This window comes from Camelus bactrianus, chromosome 1 (assembly GCF_048773025.1).
Source record: "Camelus bactrianus isolate YW-2024 breed Bactrian camel chromosome 1, ASM4877302v1, whole genome shotgun sequence".
Classification (NCBI taxonomy): domain Eukaryota; kingdom Metazoa; phylum Chordata; class Mammalia; order Artiodactyla; family Camelidae; genus Camelus; species Camelus bactrianus.
The window spans coordinates 34,013,879-34,029,752 of record NC_133539.1 but is presented as its reverse complement, the minus strand read 5'-3'; the positions used below and the strand labels follow the sequence as shown (position 1 = coordinate 34,029,752).

Here is a 15,874-nt window from a genome sequence, read left to right as displayed (position 1 = left end):
TGAAGTTGATTTATAAAAAATTCAAGCTGAGTAAACGTCTTCTGTTTAATAGCAACATACTATTCACTTTCCACTTGTTTTAAAAGCAATCGAAATATGACCTAATTTTATACATTTAAAAATCAAAATTTGAGTTGATATATTTTATGATGATTTAAAATATTTAAGTGTTATCTTCAATATATTAAGCAGCTTCCAAACATATATGTAAATTTGGCATTCATCTTCAGCCAAATTTTAAAGTGTCAAGAGATCATACATCTAGTCTTTGATAGAATTATTAATGCAGAGGTTTTTTTTATCTACTATAAAGATTCTCAAAATTTAATTAAAATATACTAATGAAAATATCCTCAAACATATTTTTAGGAAAATGTAATAAAGTCTTTTTTATCAAAGAGTTGTGGTATAAATAAATTTAAATAATTATCACATAGCTAATTGTATATTTTAAATAATAGATCTTTCTAGAAATTGGGATGAGAAGAATAATGCATTGTTTAATCTACTGTGTGTGGATAGTATTTGGCCAGAATAAAAATAAAATTTAGAATTGAGGTAGTAGTTAAGCAAATTTAGGCTCAAAACCTTATTTATTTATTTAAAAATAAATAAGATATTTAGTATATTAGCCTGGCTTTTATACAATTCCCCCAAATCAGAGAAACAAAATATTTAAACTTTGGAAGTAAAAGAAATTCATAATCAGTAAAAATGACCTAATGTGTTTTAAATAGCATAGCATTAAATTTTTAATTTTTCTATCAAATTGTAATCCTATACATCTAATTGCCTAAGTAAGGAATTAGTAATATACTGATTATAATAGCACTTGAATGTTAAATGTGTTTCATGTTTATCTGTTTAATTTTGGAATGCATAGTAATCATAATAATGTAAAATGACTTCAGTTCTCACTACGTGTCAGGTGTAAAATGAAAATTTACACAGATATTTTAAAATATTAAAAATTGAGCTATAGTTAGAGAAAATTTGTTTTACTTTCTAAAGAGACTTCATGTCTTTGGTCACTAGAGTACATCTCAATATTTTCAAAGGATTCTAAATCTAAACTTTATAATATCTCATATTTATTCAAGAAGATACAATTATATTTATGAAAATCCACCACTATATTCAGGATATGATGGAAAAAAAGAGAAAATAAAATATATAGGCAAACACTGGCTTAAGATTTTATTGTCAAGAGTCTTATTTCCTTAGTCAAAGTGGCGATTTATGTTTAAACTTTGATTAAAGTTTAGTAATTCAAATTTACTTTCAAATTACACATTACCTCTATGAGACATAGCTGTTTATTAGTGAGGCTATGTTTATATATCAGATTCAACCTTTGGAGACCTCAAGTCACTCAATAGTCAGTGATCTTATTTTTGACCAGCTTTATCATTAGAATTATTAAATTAATTGTGTGCATGCAGAAAATGTACAACCTCATGGTTTCAACTTCAACCTACGTCCATCATACAGGTTTCTCATAAATCTCTGAATTTAGTGAGATTTTTATGGTTGTATCCAATAAAAGGCTAATTGCTCTGCCATTTCCTCTGCTGGAAGAAATTTATTAGGTGAATAAACAAAAGTAAAGACTGTTCGAAGAGTTGATTTCTGTATTTATTGTTCCAGAAAAAAACTACTTTATAATACCATGTTATACAAGGGTTTTAAGAGACTGTCCTCTAGTCAGTTCTTTGCAATGTCTATATTGAGTGAAACCTGCAAGAATTCTGCAACTCCCAATTAGCCAAGGTTCAATCCAGTCAGTGACCCTAATGTGGAGCACTGGACATAATTAATGAAGGCTATAGTCCACTTTGATGGGTCATGATCTCATTATCTGAGACAAATTTCAATATCTAGTTTTTACCTACTCATCAGAGAACTTCCCTCATATGAGAACAAATTATTGCCATGTAACTTTAATAATCACATAAATGTGTACTTTTGAAATGAAATGAATGTGTCTTGAATCCTCATACATTTTCTTACCAGTCCCGTCTGTTTTGTCTTTGATTCAAACTCCTAAATGTTTGTGCACATATTTCTTGGTGACGACACTGGGAAACACAGCAACAGGACTTCATTATTCTGTTCCTTCCTGTCATTATGGGAACCAGTCATCAACCTATGGAGTGATGGCAGGTAAGAAAAATTGTCTTCACATATGAGATTGAGTTGGGGACACTTACATGGATTTCCTGGGTTTGAGGGAATCTTGACTAGAGTGTGTCATGAAATTCAGATCTCTTCACCTTGGAAATTGCTGGTTAAACCACTGCATTTTGAAACGTTCCCTGATCTGTGATGTCTTCAGAGATCATAATGATTATATTCGATTGCCCCTACTGTACACAGCCCTGAACTGTGATGCTTCTTAACTCTTGTGTTTGCTTTGTAAGATTTTTATTCTATTTTTTTAATAATTATATATTTTTATTTCTTTATTTTTATTGAAGTATAGACAGTTTACAATGTTGTGTCAGTTTTTGGTGTACAGCATAATGTTTCAGTCATACATATACATATATTTGTTTTCATATTCTTTTTCATTATAGGTTACTACGTGACATTGAATACAGTTCCCTGTGCTATACAGAAGAGACTTGTTTATTTATTTTATATATAGTAGTTAGTATCTGCAAATCTTGAACTCCCAATTTATCCCTTCCCACTCCCTGCCCTGGTTACCCTAATTTTGTTTTCTATGTCTGTGAGTCTGTCTCTGTTTTGTAGATAAGTTCATTTGTATCTTTTTTTTTTTTAGATTTGACATATAAGTGATATCATATAGTATTTTTCTTTCTCTTTCTGGCTTACTTCACTTAGAATGATAATGTATGATTTTTATTCTGATTCACTACTGCCAAGCTGCTGATTGTTACTTGTTTATGCCGTTGGTGGGCTTGCCTCCAGTAATAATACAGTAGGCACTAACCTCATGTAGTTATTTAAATTTAAATGCAACTGAAACTGAACTAAAATAAGGTCAAATTTAAAACTCTGTTGCACTGGCCACATTTCAAGTGCTCGATAACCTTATGCAGCTACCAAAGTAGACAGAACAGATTTACAGGACCTCCCCCTCATGGCAATATTTCTTCTGGACATTTGGTCCATGAAGATAAATAAGACATTGAAGGCTAAGAGTGATTTGCAGCTACTTTAGTGATAGTTGTTTCAGTGTTTGTCAGCCCTTTCTGAGTTGTTTTTGAGTCTTAAATGAGACTGAAATAGTTGAAAGTTACATATCTTTTTTTCCTCTGGATAAGTAGGTCATCACTAGACCAAGATTAACTACTTGTATGGAAATCTCGAAGGCACATTTCTTAAGGAAAAGGAAAATCTGACCTAACAGATCCACTTATCACAAAACTTACGGCAGTTTTAGGACATGGCCAGAGAAACAATTTTGTTGTGCACAGAATTTTTTAGGTTTTCTTTAAACTGTTATATTTATTACTGCAGCAGGGAGAGAAATATTGTGGGTGACAATAAACTACTAAAGCTCTACGTGCGACTATAAGAGTGTGTGTGTGTGTGTGTGTGTGTACGTGCACACTTGTGGGATATTGAGAGAGAAACTCTGGATAAAGGAATCACATATTAGGGAAATCTTTTCTTGTGTTTTGTTATCCAGAGTAGATAATAAAAAATCAAACATGGACTTATGTCTATAAATTTGAAATAAAATTAAAGAATTTAGTTCACCAAACTTTAATTTCTCAGTTTAAGACTAAATAAAACTTTAAAACTTTAAAATTAGATATTCCCGAACAAATTAGTTTCCTTTAACTTCTATTGAGGCGTTCTGAATAAACTAGTATCCTCACCTTGATGGTAAAATGAAAACTGATGTTCTTAATGGTTACCTGTAAATCTTAGTGTCTCTTTTTAATAATTAAGAAATAAAGAAAGCCATATTTTTCTCTTTCCCTTTGAAAGTGGATTATTTATGATTCATATTCTTAGCAGTTAATCAGTATTCGTGGTTAATGAGAACCACCCCCGCTGATGATGAACTGCTTTCATTATAAAAGAGTAGAATGACGCGCATTTCGCCACTAGAGGTGCAGGCAGAATGCTCTCTGTGGCCTCCACCACACTTTGATTATGGAGAAAAGAAATGACAAGCTCTTGGCCGTGTGCTGCTCCTTCTTGGTAATTCCCAGGAACCCAGGTGCAATTTCAGGCGCCCCCTAAACCCAGCAAGCGCAGAGATAAAATCAGCTACAGATCGAATACTTTAAGAAGGTTTTTTGCGACCACCGCCCTCCCACCAGATCGAGGCTGCTGGCTGCTGGCCTGGTGAGGTCACAGCTGGCCTGAGGAATCTAACATCCTTCCAGTTTCCCGGATCGGGGAGAACAGGCCCAGGTTCACAATGAGTCCGCAGGAGGCTCAGGCTGGCACGAGTTCCCTCGGCAGGTACTCAGCAAACTCTCGTACTCATTACGGTTAAAAAGGAGAGGCTCCTGGAGAAGCCCTTTAAGATCATTCAAAGCCTGGGTTAGCGACAATCAAGAGCCCAATGTTTGTCCTAAGATTTGGAGCTATCGCGGTAGTCTTTAAACAAAATTAAATATATTTTGTCACTGAAAGAAAACCTCACCATGGAAAGCATGGAGATTATATTTGAATATTTTTTGAGAAGGAGATCATTAAAATGTGATGTGCTTTATAATTTGTTACGATGTCACTATTTTTGACATATATTCACATTAGCCTTTGCATCGTGGCAGATTAAATCTCAGGGAATCTGAACCCTTATGCCGTTATCCCCAGAGAAGCTACACAAACTGCGTTATAAAACACAGCAATTCAAAAGTAAAATAGCAAAGGTATAAAATACACAAGAGAAGCCTGGTTATGTCATTTGAATTTTCTGAGAACTCTCAAGGCATTCATCAAATCAACCACTTCCACACAATCCACAGAAGTGTCTTATCAACAGCCGACCGGTTCATTGTCACACACTCCACGAAAAAGGGGCGCTGTGAAAAGAACAATATTTCAAAGGGTATGAAATTGCTTTATTTGAATATGGTTATTTTATCACCACACTCTGATGTTTGAATTTACTTTGAGCATTTCATTAAATGAATAACCCACTGGAAGGCAAGAGCTATAGCGAATATTTTGTTAAGGTTGGTAGGGAGGACTTTCATCATCCGATGAATCCACTGTGCCTCGTAGTCCAGATGTGGGCATATCAAAGAGAATGACTGGGACAACTAAATTAGTCACACCGGGAACTAATTACAAACCTTGTTCAAGTCACTTAACAACTCAGAGTGTCAGTCTCTTCATATCCAGGTTGCCGTGGGTCCCACAGCTCTGCTGGAGCTGAGTTGTGGCAAATCTGTACCAACTCAGCCTGACTTTCTCCTTGATCTTCCCTTCAGATAAACTTGCAGCTAGATTCCTTCTTCTGTCTGCCTCCTAAGAACTTAGATAATTCAATAGCCTATAGTATAGATACCAGGAAATAGGAAATTATACATACTACTCAAAAATCTCGTCTAGATAAACACAAAAGAAAATGAGAGAACAACAAAAATCTTTCAGAACTCTTATTCCTGAGTATCTGAGATTGGGTCTGTTCTCCAGCTTCCAAAGCTGCGTCCAAGTTAGAAAACAAGCTTAATGAGCTGTGTGCCTTGTCCGCTGTCCTGTGGAAACTGAGTAAACCAGACACAGCGATGATGGCTAAACCCAGCAAGGTTATGTGGTGTTAACGACCACCCAAGACGTCCTTGTTTAAAGATTAATTTTAAGAGGAAAACAAAATAGCTGATGTCGGGAATTAATCACGACGATGAATGTCTGCTCTTTTTTTATGAGAAATGGATAATAAAAGAAAGGTTAGTATGGCTGAAAGTGCCCTTTCTCCTGGGCTAACACAAAAGGCAACAGAAGCTGTTTGACAGCGACAGAGAAACAGTTTACTTTGGAGCCCATCTCTTTGTTCTTAAGTTGTCTTTTTTGTTTGTTTTATTTAAGTTTCATTTTTCTCTAATTCATTCTGGTCGTGTTAACACTAGGAAGGACTAATTGTAACCATCTTTTGCCTCAGGATCATGAAAGGACTTTCAGTAGCTCTAGCATGATGTATTTTCTCTCAATTTTCTAGTCTCTCTTTGCTACGCAACTCGGTGATTGTACAGCAGCCATAGCCGTATGGAGACGTGGGCGTTTCGGTGCTCCAAGTCAACCTCGTTTACAAAACCAGGCAGAGGACCCCTGTTACCCGTGGATAGGATGTACTAATGCACAAAAGAGAAAAAAATTCGCAATTCCAATTCATGATTTGTTTCACGCCGTCATGCGTGAAGGAAAAAAAAAAAAGAAATGGAAATACCCTTTTCTATGGATGTCTACAGCAGGATGGGGGTATTTTACTGTGTCCCTCCACTTCCCCGTTTGTTCTTCTAAGGCTTCAAGCCCGTAACCTCAGAGGTATTGTCAGTTAGCATCTGGCAGAACAGGCTTCTGCAGAAAAGCAGGTTGGCCCCTATCATGGGACCTGGAGCAGGTCCCTGCAAGGCAGGCTGGACCTCGGCTTCCCCATCACCTGCTTGAAAAGACTTACCTCCGTTCTCTCACCTCTGCCACACAGATGTACACGCAGAGCAGTTCAGAAAGGCTGTGGTGGGTAGATCTGCAGTGGGAAAAGATACACTGGGCTGTAAAGAATGTGCAAACATGTCTGAGCTATTTAGGTGTGCGCTTGTTCGAGGCTTATAGACAATTTTGCTTAATCGGTGCTTTGGAAATTGATCGTGGGCCTTCTGCTGCACCCGACTCACCACGTCTTTTATCTTCTTCCCTCTTTCCTTCTCTTTTTCAATAATCCAGGCTTTAGAAAAAATTTTTAAAATATCTTAGGCATACCATACGGATTACTTCCCACTCTCCCCCAAATACAAGGTCCTATGATAAAAACTGCAGTTTGGCAGTGCCTGTGACTGTCATGAATTTCTCTCTAAGGTTAGTTCCAGGAAAACTGTCCCTGCAGCTAATTGTGAATACTTCCATTTAATGAAAAATAAGATCTCACACATTGTGTTTTCCTTTTCTCTGTGGATTGTCAAACATGGGAACGTGGGATTTTCCTGTGTCTATTTTATAGACTCATGTTAAAACTTATTTTCTAAATGTCCATTATTCCAGAGTATTTATAATGTATATATAAACTACCTTTACAATTTTCCAGAAATAGAGATGGCACACTTCCAATATTTAATAAATAATTATAATATTTTGTCTGAGAGCATTTGTTTAATGTAGCTGAATGTATTTAAACTGCATACATCTTTAAGTTATTTGATTTCTCTCAGTATAGACTACCTGAAAAATGAACTAGGTTATTCTTTTGATGTGGTTTATTGCAAAGTTCACTGGATTTCAGTTCTAGTTTCAAACTATAATAGTGAATTCATCATAGTACCCAAGGAGCATTATTTAACTTATTTTTACTTAGATTTTAACTTGTGAGTAAAAAATACATATCTTTTCTACCTTATTTGTTTATATAAGGATAAGATGATAAATGTGAAATGAAAATAGTCCGTAGATTTGTAGCAGTGTGTGACTATAATTATCAGCAAGAAAATTTGAAAATGGTCAAGATTGCTAATATAATTCAGTCCTTATGGCATCTCATGTAAATGACAGGCAACAAATTATTTATGTAAATAAAAATATTTTGACATAAGTTAAATGACTTATCTAAAATGCTTTAAAATACACTGAGTGTGCAAAATCAAACAGCAGCCTGTTTTCTTCTATCTGTTTTTATTGTTTCTCAGAGTATTTCATCATTAGATGTAGTAAGTGACATGTGATATTTCTGGATGATGAAAGAAGTGAAGGTTTTTACGTATGTGTAAGAACCAACTCTGAAAGCCGAAGCAAAAGAAAAGTCTTGAGATAATTATTAAGCAGATGTTAAAATAAATGTGATTAGTTTTTTTTAATATATGTTAGTCTTTTATTTCAACTAGAAGAAATCTAAAACTAACAGAAAGCTAAAAATGAACCCCAAAGACAGTAAACATTTTCTAAAATGAGCTATGTAATAAATTAAAAATCAATACAATTACTTTTTAACATTTTATCTAGCCTGATCAGTATACCAACCACTAAAGTATAAAGTGACTTTTTAAAAAGTAAAGCTGGCTAATTTGGGTTTGTAAAAGTAGCATGAATTGTTCTAGACGGTGGAATAGTTTCCTTTATATATACTTTTACACTGTGAAACAGCTACATTTATTTTATACTACTTTGTTTAATCTCTCATTTGCATGTGTATTTTGCTTCAGAAAAGTCAAACAGTCTACTGGCTAGGGGTACACTTCCTAATCACATATTCTCATATAAATAATATGTCAACAATTTGCTGACTTCCACTATTCCGTTCTCATTATATATTGATATATTAATGTAAGATTTATATATTCTGGCAAAATGCACTATTACTCATGTCTGATTTGTGGATGTATTTATGGAAAGATTAAAGATAGCATAAATTGGATATATTTTTCAGTAAGTTTTTAAGAATAATTATTGCATATATTCTCTAGTAATTTATTTTTAGTTTAAATATTTATTTATACTCATAAGAAAATTCTTGATTGCTGAATATTTTATTTATACCCAAATGTCTTGGTTATACATGTGTCATTTACTATAAATTGAAGTGAAATCTCTATCAATAAAAATATTATGTACTGATGAAGAAAATAAATAAAATGAGTGAGAACCTGGCTTAAAACATCCTCTCACCCATGCTCCCCAGCTGAGACAGACTCTTCTTTTCAAATGAAGAATGAAATCTAGAAGCAATTGAAAAATTAGATCTTTTAGTTTTCTGTGATTTGTCTTTTAACTCATGCAATGGATTCAATGCTTCATCATGTATGTCGTATCTACCTGTCATATCTAGAATTGCACCCTTCCTTGCCACTTACTTTTGCTTCTTAAATAATAATCAAGAGATGATACCATTATATTTTATACTTTTCAAGAAATCTTGTTGCTGACTTTTTAATAGAACTTTAAGAATAACTTTTTGTTAATATCTGTTACTCCTCAAAGTTGTTTAACCACATTAATGTATTTTAGATTCTCATAATCTTTCTTTTTACCTGCCTTTGCTAAATTAAAAACAGACATGATTCTTTCCCCTTGAAATTAAGCATCTACTGATAAAATAGTGGGGCTTCCTAATACTACAGTATCAATTTTTCTATATTAAAAAAACTTCCCAGCCCTGTGCCTTGATTATAACAAACATCATAGATTATTCGTTCAGTGAATTCAGAAAACAGAGATCAAAATATACATTCTGGTAAGAGTTGAACCTCAGGAGGAGGTTCCCAGGAGTAAATGTCTTTTAAGGGAAAAAAAATGAAGGAAAACTCACACTTTGGTGAAATATGCTTATTTCTATTTTAATTATTTGCAAGTCCCTGCCTCTTCCCTTTGGCTTTGTATTCTTTTTGTTTTTGCTGCTCTGAGGAAGGTGGAAAATAGATCATTGCATTTATACTAAGCTACTCTGATGTCTACTTCAGAAGCCTGACTGTCGCGTAACCTTTCAGAATTGAGACTGGCTGTCCCAGAATAGGGGGCTCTTATGAGCCAAACCCTTGCATGCACAGAAATGGGGGATAACGACAAATGGTCCTTTCCTTTTCTTGTTCCAGGCAGCTTAACCCCTTGTCTTTATAAGTTTCCCGACCATGCCTTGAGTCATGGCTTTCCCCCCATGCACCAGCCTCTCCTGCCGGAGGACCCCACAGCCGCTGATTTCAAGCAGGAGCTCAGGCGGAAAAGCAAGTTGGTGGAAGAACCAATAGACATGGATTCTCCGGAAATCCGGGAACTTGAAAAGTTTGCCAATGAATTTAAAGTGAGAAGAATTAAGTTAGGTATGTGCTTGTTCAGAGCAGTGGGGTGCACAACTTGGTCTGCAAATTCTTACTCTATTACTGTTCAGTCTCTTACACTCAGGTCCAAAGTTCAAGACAGGTCTCATTCTTCATCTCCACGGTGGATGTGAGTTACTCAAATTATGAAAAACCTACAAAAACCTTCATTTCCTTGTAAAGTTCTTAATTCCAAAATACACAGTTTTTAAAATTAATGGCACTATTTTTCAAAGATTAATTTTGAAGTACCTGCTTTTATCTATATTTCTTTGAGTAGATGATATGTTCATATGATTCAAAGGCTAAAAATGTACAAGGGAAATGTATTCCTTCTGTTTGTCCTTCCTGTTTATCAATGTTGTTAGTTTTTTGGATATCCTTCCAAAGATATTTTATGCATATATACATATAAGCAAATACATATATTTCTTCAGACAGATTTTTTTAAATTTGTTTATTTTGGAGAGTTTTCAGTATTGGTTTTTAGAGAGCTTTCTTTAAATAAAATGCATCTGTCAAATTCCATTTTATTAATATACCACCAATCTCTTACTTAGAGAATTTAGATGATCTTCAATCTTATGCTAACAAAAACAAAGCCACAATGATTAAATTCATACATACCGTCTTGTACCTCTATAAATATATGTGTAGGAAAACTGTTAAAAGCAAAATTACTTTTATCAAAGAAGAGCATGCGTATTTGTAATTTTAATAGATGTTGTCAAATTGGTCTCTATGGAAGTTGTACCCAAATATACTATCACTGTGGATATTTCTTTTGCCACCTTTCAGATTATGAGCTCCGTGCAAATGGGAGTCTCTTGTTGTTTATTTATTTATTTTTGTTTTCTCCTTGATGGCATATCCTCAGCACTTAGAACAGTGACAGGCACATGGAATAAGAAAATAGTTGTTGAAGGAAAAATATGCTATTAATCTTTTGTATCTTTGCAAATCAGAAAGGTCAAAGTTGTTATTTTATATAATAAATTTCTCTTATTATGAGTAAAGAATGAAAGATGTTCTTTCATGTATTTGACAGTCATTTGTGATTCTTTTTCTGTGAACCATCTATTCATAGCCTTTGTTCACTTTCTACTGAAAAAGTGTTTTTAACATAAATGGCTATAATTAAAAACTGACTTAAATGCATGAAATAGTATATTTTAACAGATTGAAATGCTAGTGCAAACTTATGCACTTGTGGAATGAACCATCAGTGATTTTTAATATTTATTGATGGGCATCATATGTAAACATTTTATGCATACAGGTATATAGCTTGAGGCTCTGAATTAATATGTAGTTACTATTTGTCACAAACACAGCAGTAGACATCTGTATGACATTCATTTTCAATTTGCTATTTACATTGCTGTGAATGTTTCAAATTCTATATTGATGACTTCTATCAACTTGCATTCTAAAAATGTTTGAGACAATCTTTGAGAATTTTTTGCTTGGAGACAGAAGCATTACCAAATGATATAATAAATATGCTTGGGGGTATATATAAAATGTCGTGTGATCAAAGTCTCATAATATGAAAGTAAACACAATTCATAGTTTTATTTGACATCCTTCAACATATTAGATTTTCCATTCTTACAGTTGAGATAAAAATATTTATATCACCATATACTTTATGCATTATATTTAATGTACTATCGATTTTTGAGCACATATCATCAGATATTTAAGAATAATGACAAAGAGAGAATTTTAAAATGTCTTCTAAAGTGTTTGACACATCTAACCAATTTGGCTAAATATCATGATGTTTCTATCTGAATTCTTTTAACTTCTAAACAAATAGTTTATTAGTGAGAAGGAATATTTTTGGAAATACTGGATGATTCTACAATGAACCTTACTGTTATTCTAAAGTGCCAACAAATATAGGGTTAAAAGCAGTATTTAACAGTTGACTAAAAAAGCTACACAGATTTCTGCGATGGTGGACCAAAACGAATGCTTCTCGAAAACCAGAAGCTCAGGGTGTTTGTTTTGTTTCACAGGCTACACCCAAACGAATGTTGGGGAAGCCCTGGCAGCCGTGCATGGCTCTGAGTTCAGTCAAACAACTATCTGCCGATTCGAAAACCTGCAGCTCAGCTTCAAAAATGCGTGCAAACTAAAAGCAATATTATCCAAGTGGCTGGAGGAAGCTGAGCAAGTAGGAGGTACTAAAGCCGGGTTTCTCAAGACTCTGTGGTGTTTCAGCCTAAAAACAATGGTGTCCATTGGCTGGATGAATGCTAACGCCAGAGGTTTGAGGTTTCGTTTGGTTTGATTTTTCTCTTGAGATGAGACAAAAATGTCTTCTTTCGTCACACTGAAAACAAGTAAGGCCAATGCAAGTGTAGAAAGAAATTTACCGGGAAAGGAAATAGTGAGAGAATAAACTGGAGAAGGAGAGCTTCTAGAGAGCATGGCACAGGTTTGAAGCGGTGAAATGATTTTTTCCAACACGTGCAGAGTTTTTCCCTTTTTGCCTCTGTGCTATGTGCTGTAGTAATTGTACGTAAATCATTTTTATAACCTCATATCAGTGCAGCCAGAGCGCTTGCACAACCGTCTTCCTAGTGAATAACATAAGCTTATTGCCAGATGAGCACTTAAATATGATAAAATGATCCTCTTATATTGATGTCAAGGCTGGATAAAGAGCAAGGTTTGAGAGCATTTAGAGCAAGTGTTCCAACAAAAGTAAGGTAGGGATATGACTTAAAGACAATTGTTTTTGCAAAGTTATTATTTCTCATTAACATTTTAATCTAGGGCTTGGAATATAAAATGATGTAGACTACAATAATTTTTTAAAAAAGGTATACGGTGATTTTATTTCGCATCATTTTATAAAGAAAACTTGAAGTACAGTTCTGACAGTTTAAAACAAAAACCTACTTTGTTTTTGTAATCATTGTTTTCTCATCACAGCTTTATACAATGAGAAAGTAGGAGCAAATGAAAGGAAAAGGAAACGGAGAACAACTATCAGGTACACTTTTGAGATATTAAGTTTCTAGAGAAGAAAAAGAATCTTACAGATAGAATGAACATTTAAGCATAAACGCAATAGAACATAAAAATGAATAGAGTCAATTGAAAAAACAAGATTGGTAAAAAGAGCATAATATTTAATAAATTAATGGTGGGAAATAGCTAGAAATTTTTAAATTTGATGGAAAACTGTGTATTGTTTGATTCAAGAACAGTTTTGTTCTGCAAGTGTCGAATAAAACAGAAACTGAACAATCACTTCCAGAGGAGTGACTGTTCCTACTGTCCTTTTAAGTACAGGTCTTGCTCTGGCAATATATCTGTGTTGTTATCAGTCATCAGTATTTCTGTCTCTTTAAGTCCAGGGTGACTCCCTGCATTTCAAACCAGAAAGATTGTTCATTGATCTTTTTCTAAAATCCAGAGGCTCACTTAGGAATTGATAAAATGCAGGTTTTGTTTTGGTCGGTTAGTGGTACACTAAAGATTTCGTTTCTTGTAAGTAACCTAAATGATTTCTGGGGGAAATTTAGAAATGCCTACAGAATTATTTCCTTCTCAGGAAGTCAGTGCCCTCTTGTGGCACAAAGTGGGATAAACACAAAGTCTGGGTTCTCCCACTTTCTTATTTCTTCCTGTGACTCTGCTAACAGTAGTTAAGCCTCTATATGTTCAACAAACTGAACATTTATCTTTGTTGAAGAGCTTTGACAGTATTTTCAGAGTCTTTAAGTTTCCTTTTTATGTTATTATTTAGGAAATTCAACCTAACTTAATTTTGATCTGCTAAAAACATTCCTAAAAAGGTTATCCCTCTCTTCTTGCCCCTCATCTCCCCACCTCCCAGTATTGCTGCTAAAGACGCTCTAGAGAGACATTTTGGAGAACAGAATAAACCTTCCTCTCAAGAGATCCTGCGGATGGCTGAAGAACTGAATCTGGAGAAAGAAGTAGTGAGGGTTTGGTTTTGCAACCGAAGGCAAAGAGAAAAACGGGTGAAAACAAGTCTGAATCAGAGTTTATTTACTATTTCTAAGGAGCATCTTGAATGCAGATAAGGTTTCCTGTCATGTAATAGCCAGGTTTTCTATTTTTTCATTCCTTTCTCTTCTCTAGCCAAAATAGAATTAGTTATTTGGTTAGCTTCAAAAAAAAATATCAGTAACTTTTGTAGAATCTATCCTTTTCTATTTTCAAAAATACAGTTTAAATTATATTGATGAATTATTCTCTGAAGCCACATTGTACATTTTAAGCCAAAGACTAAAAGGAATAAAACAATGATTTTCTCTCTCCCAGTGTCTCTCTCTCCACACACACACATACACATGAGTGTGCACATGGGTCTTCTAGTTTAAAGGTTCTTTTTCCAAAGGCTATAAATCTGCTTTTTTGTTTCAGGCAGTAATGTCACATAAAGAATATCACCAGAGAGGATCCAATCAGAAAAGTCCTTAACTGACATCCTGCTTGCATCACCTCTAATAGTTTTTCTGAACTAAAAGTTTTGCACTTATGAACCAGAGGTGCCTTAGAATTTTATTATTGCATGTAGGAATAAATCTTAATCAGAAGTGACACCTTTGAAGTTAACATTCATGGCATAGAGCCCAAAGAAGTGTTTCAAAAGAGATTTGTAGAAATATTAATTTATGATCTTTTTATTTTTCCCAGACATTAGCCTTTTTGATGTTTAGCTATGGAAAGTACACTCCATGGATTCTTGGGCCACACTACAATTTCTGTAAGCTGCAACGGTGCAAGGGAGATGTCCGGGTTGTTTGCTGTGGTTTCTCCGGCGTCCGGGAAAGCATCTCATCACAGTGAGCATGCGATCTTTGTTACATGAACAAAGGGATGTGCTCTTAACAATGGCTACAAACTTGAAGGGTGCCTAATTTAATAACATAACTAATTTTTGGAATATCTCTAACTAGAAAATCATCTGGGGTCCTATCAGAAAAGACCATCACTTTTGGTTTAATTGGTTAGAATATGATTTACTATTAATAAAAAAGTTTGGTATATTGAGCTTTGCAATTCAGGGAATTGTACCTTAAGGAACATATTTATTTAATTTATAAGAATGTGCACTGTACAGCACAGGGAATATAGCCAGTATTTTATAATCACTTTAAATGGAGTATAATCTATAAAAATATTGAATCACTATGTTGTACACCTGAAATTAACATAATACTGTAAATCAACTATACTTCAATTTAAAAAAAGAGAATGCATTTCTTTGAACCTTGTAGGTAGAAGCAAACTATGTAATGTGATATCACTATCAAATAGTAAATTTTTTTTTTTTGCATTTTGAATGTAAATCTGCTGGCAATGTTTATATAACATTTTATATAACAAAACTGGAACAATTAGATCAAATTTTATTGTTTAGAATGCTTACTAAATAAACTGTACTGTCCAGTCTCTTGCTTTTTATAATATTAATAAAGACCATGCATTACACAAGCCATAGTCTATGCAGATCATATATGTCTGTGCACACATACTCAGCATTAATTGGATGGCTAGAAACTTTGATATATTAACAACAAAAAATTTAGTTTTCAGTAGCTTAATCAGCCATGTATAATCATGCAGCTTGTACCCAAGAGGAGTTAAATACCATATATATATACATATACCATATATATATATATATATATATATATATATATATATATATATATATATAAAGGCTTTTCTTATTTAAGAGTAAATTCCCAATTAGTCAGCTATGTGGATTTACAAGTACTTTTCTCTTGATATTTCACCTACTTAAAAAATATATTACTTGGGGAAGTGATGCTTTAATTTGCAAAAGGCAGGGAAGAATGTATATATATACACACATAAAAATACATACATGCATGTCTTTGAAACTTGCAAATACAAGCAAAATGTAATGC

The 15,874-nt window shown here is 33.9% G+C and overlaps 1 protein-coding gene across 1 annotated transcript in view; it reads left to right on the top strand.

The window, feature by feature from the left end:
- Nucleotides 1–14,252, top strand: part of POU1F1 (POU class 1 homeobox 1) — a 237,296-nt gene extending 223,044 nt beyond the window's left edge. Inside the window, exons 5-9 of the mRNA XM_010966454.3 lie at nt 2,092–2,163; nt 9,729–9,953; nt 11,975–12,139; nt 12,897–12,957; nt 13,807–14,252. Of these exons, the coding sequence (XP_010964756.2) occupies nt 2,092–2,163; nt 9,729–9,953; nt 11,975–12,139; nt 12,897–12,957; nt 13,807–14,017 (734 nt within the window). The 3' untranslated portion in view covers nt 14,018–14,252. The remainder of the gene's footprint in view (nt 1–2,091; nt 2,164–9,728; nt 9,954–11,974; nt 12,140–12,896; nt 12,958–13,806) is intronic.
- The last annotated feature ends 1,622 nt before the right edge of the window (nt 14,253–15,874 follow it).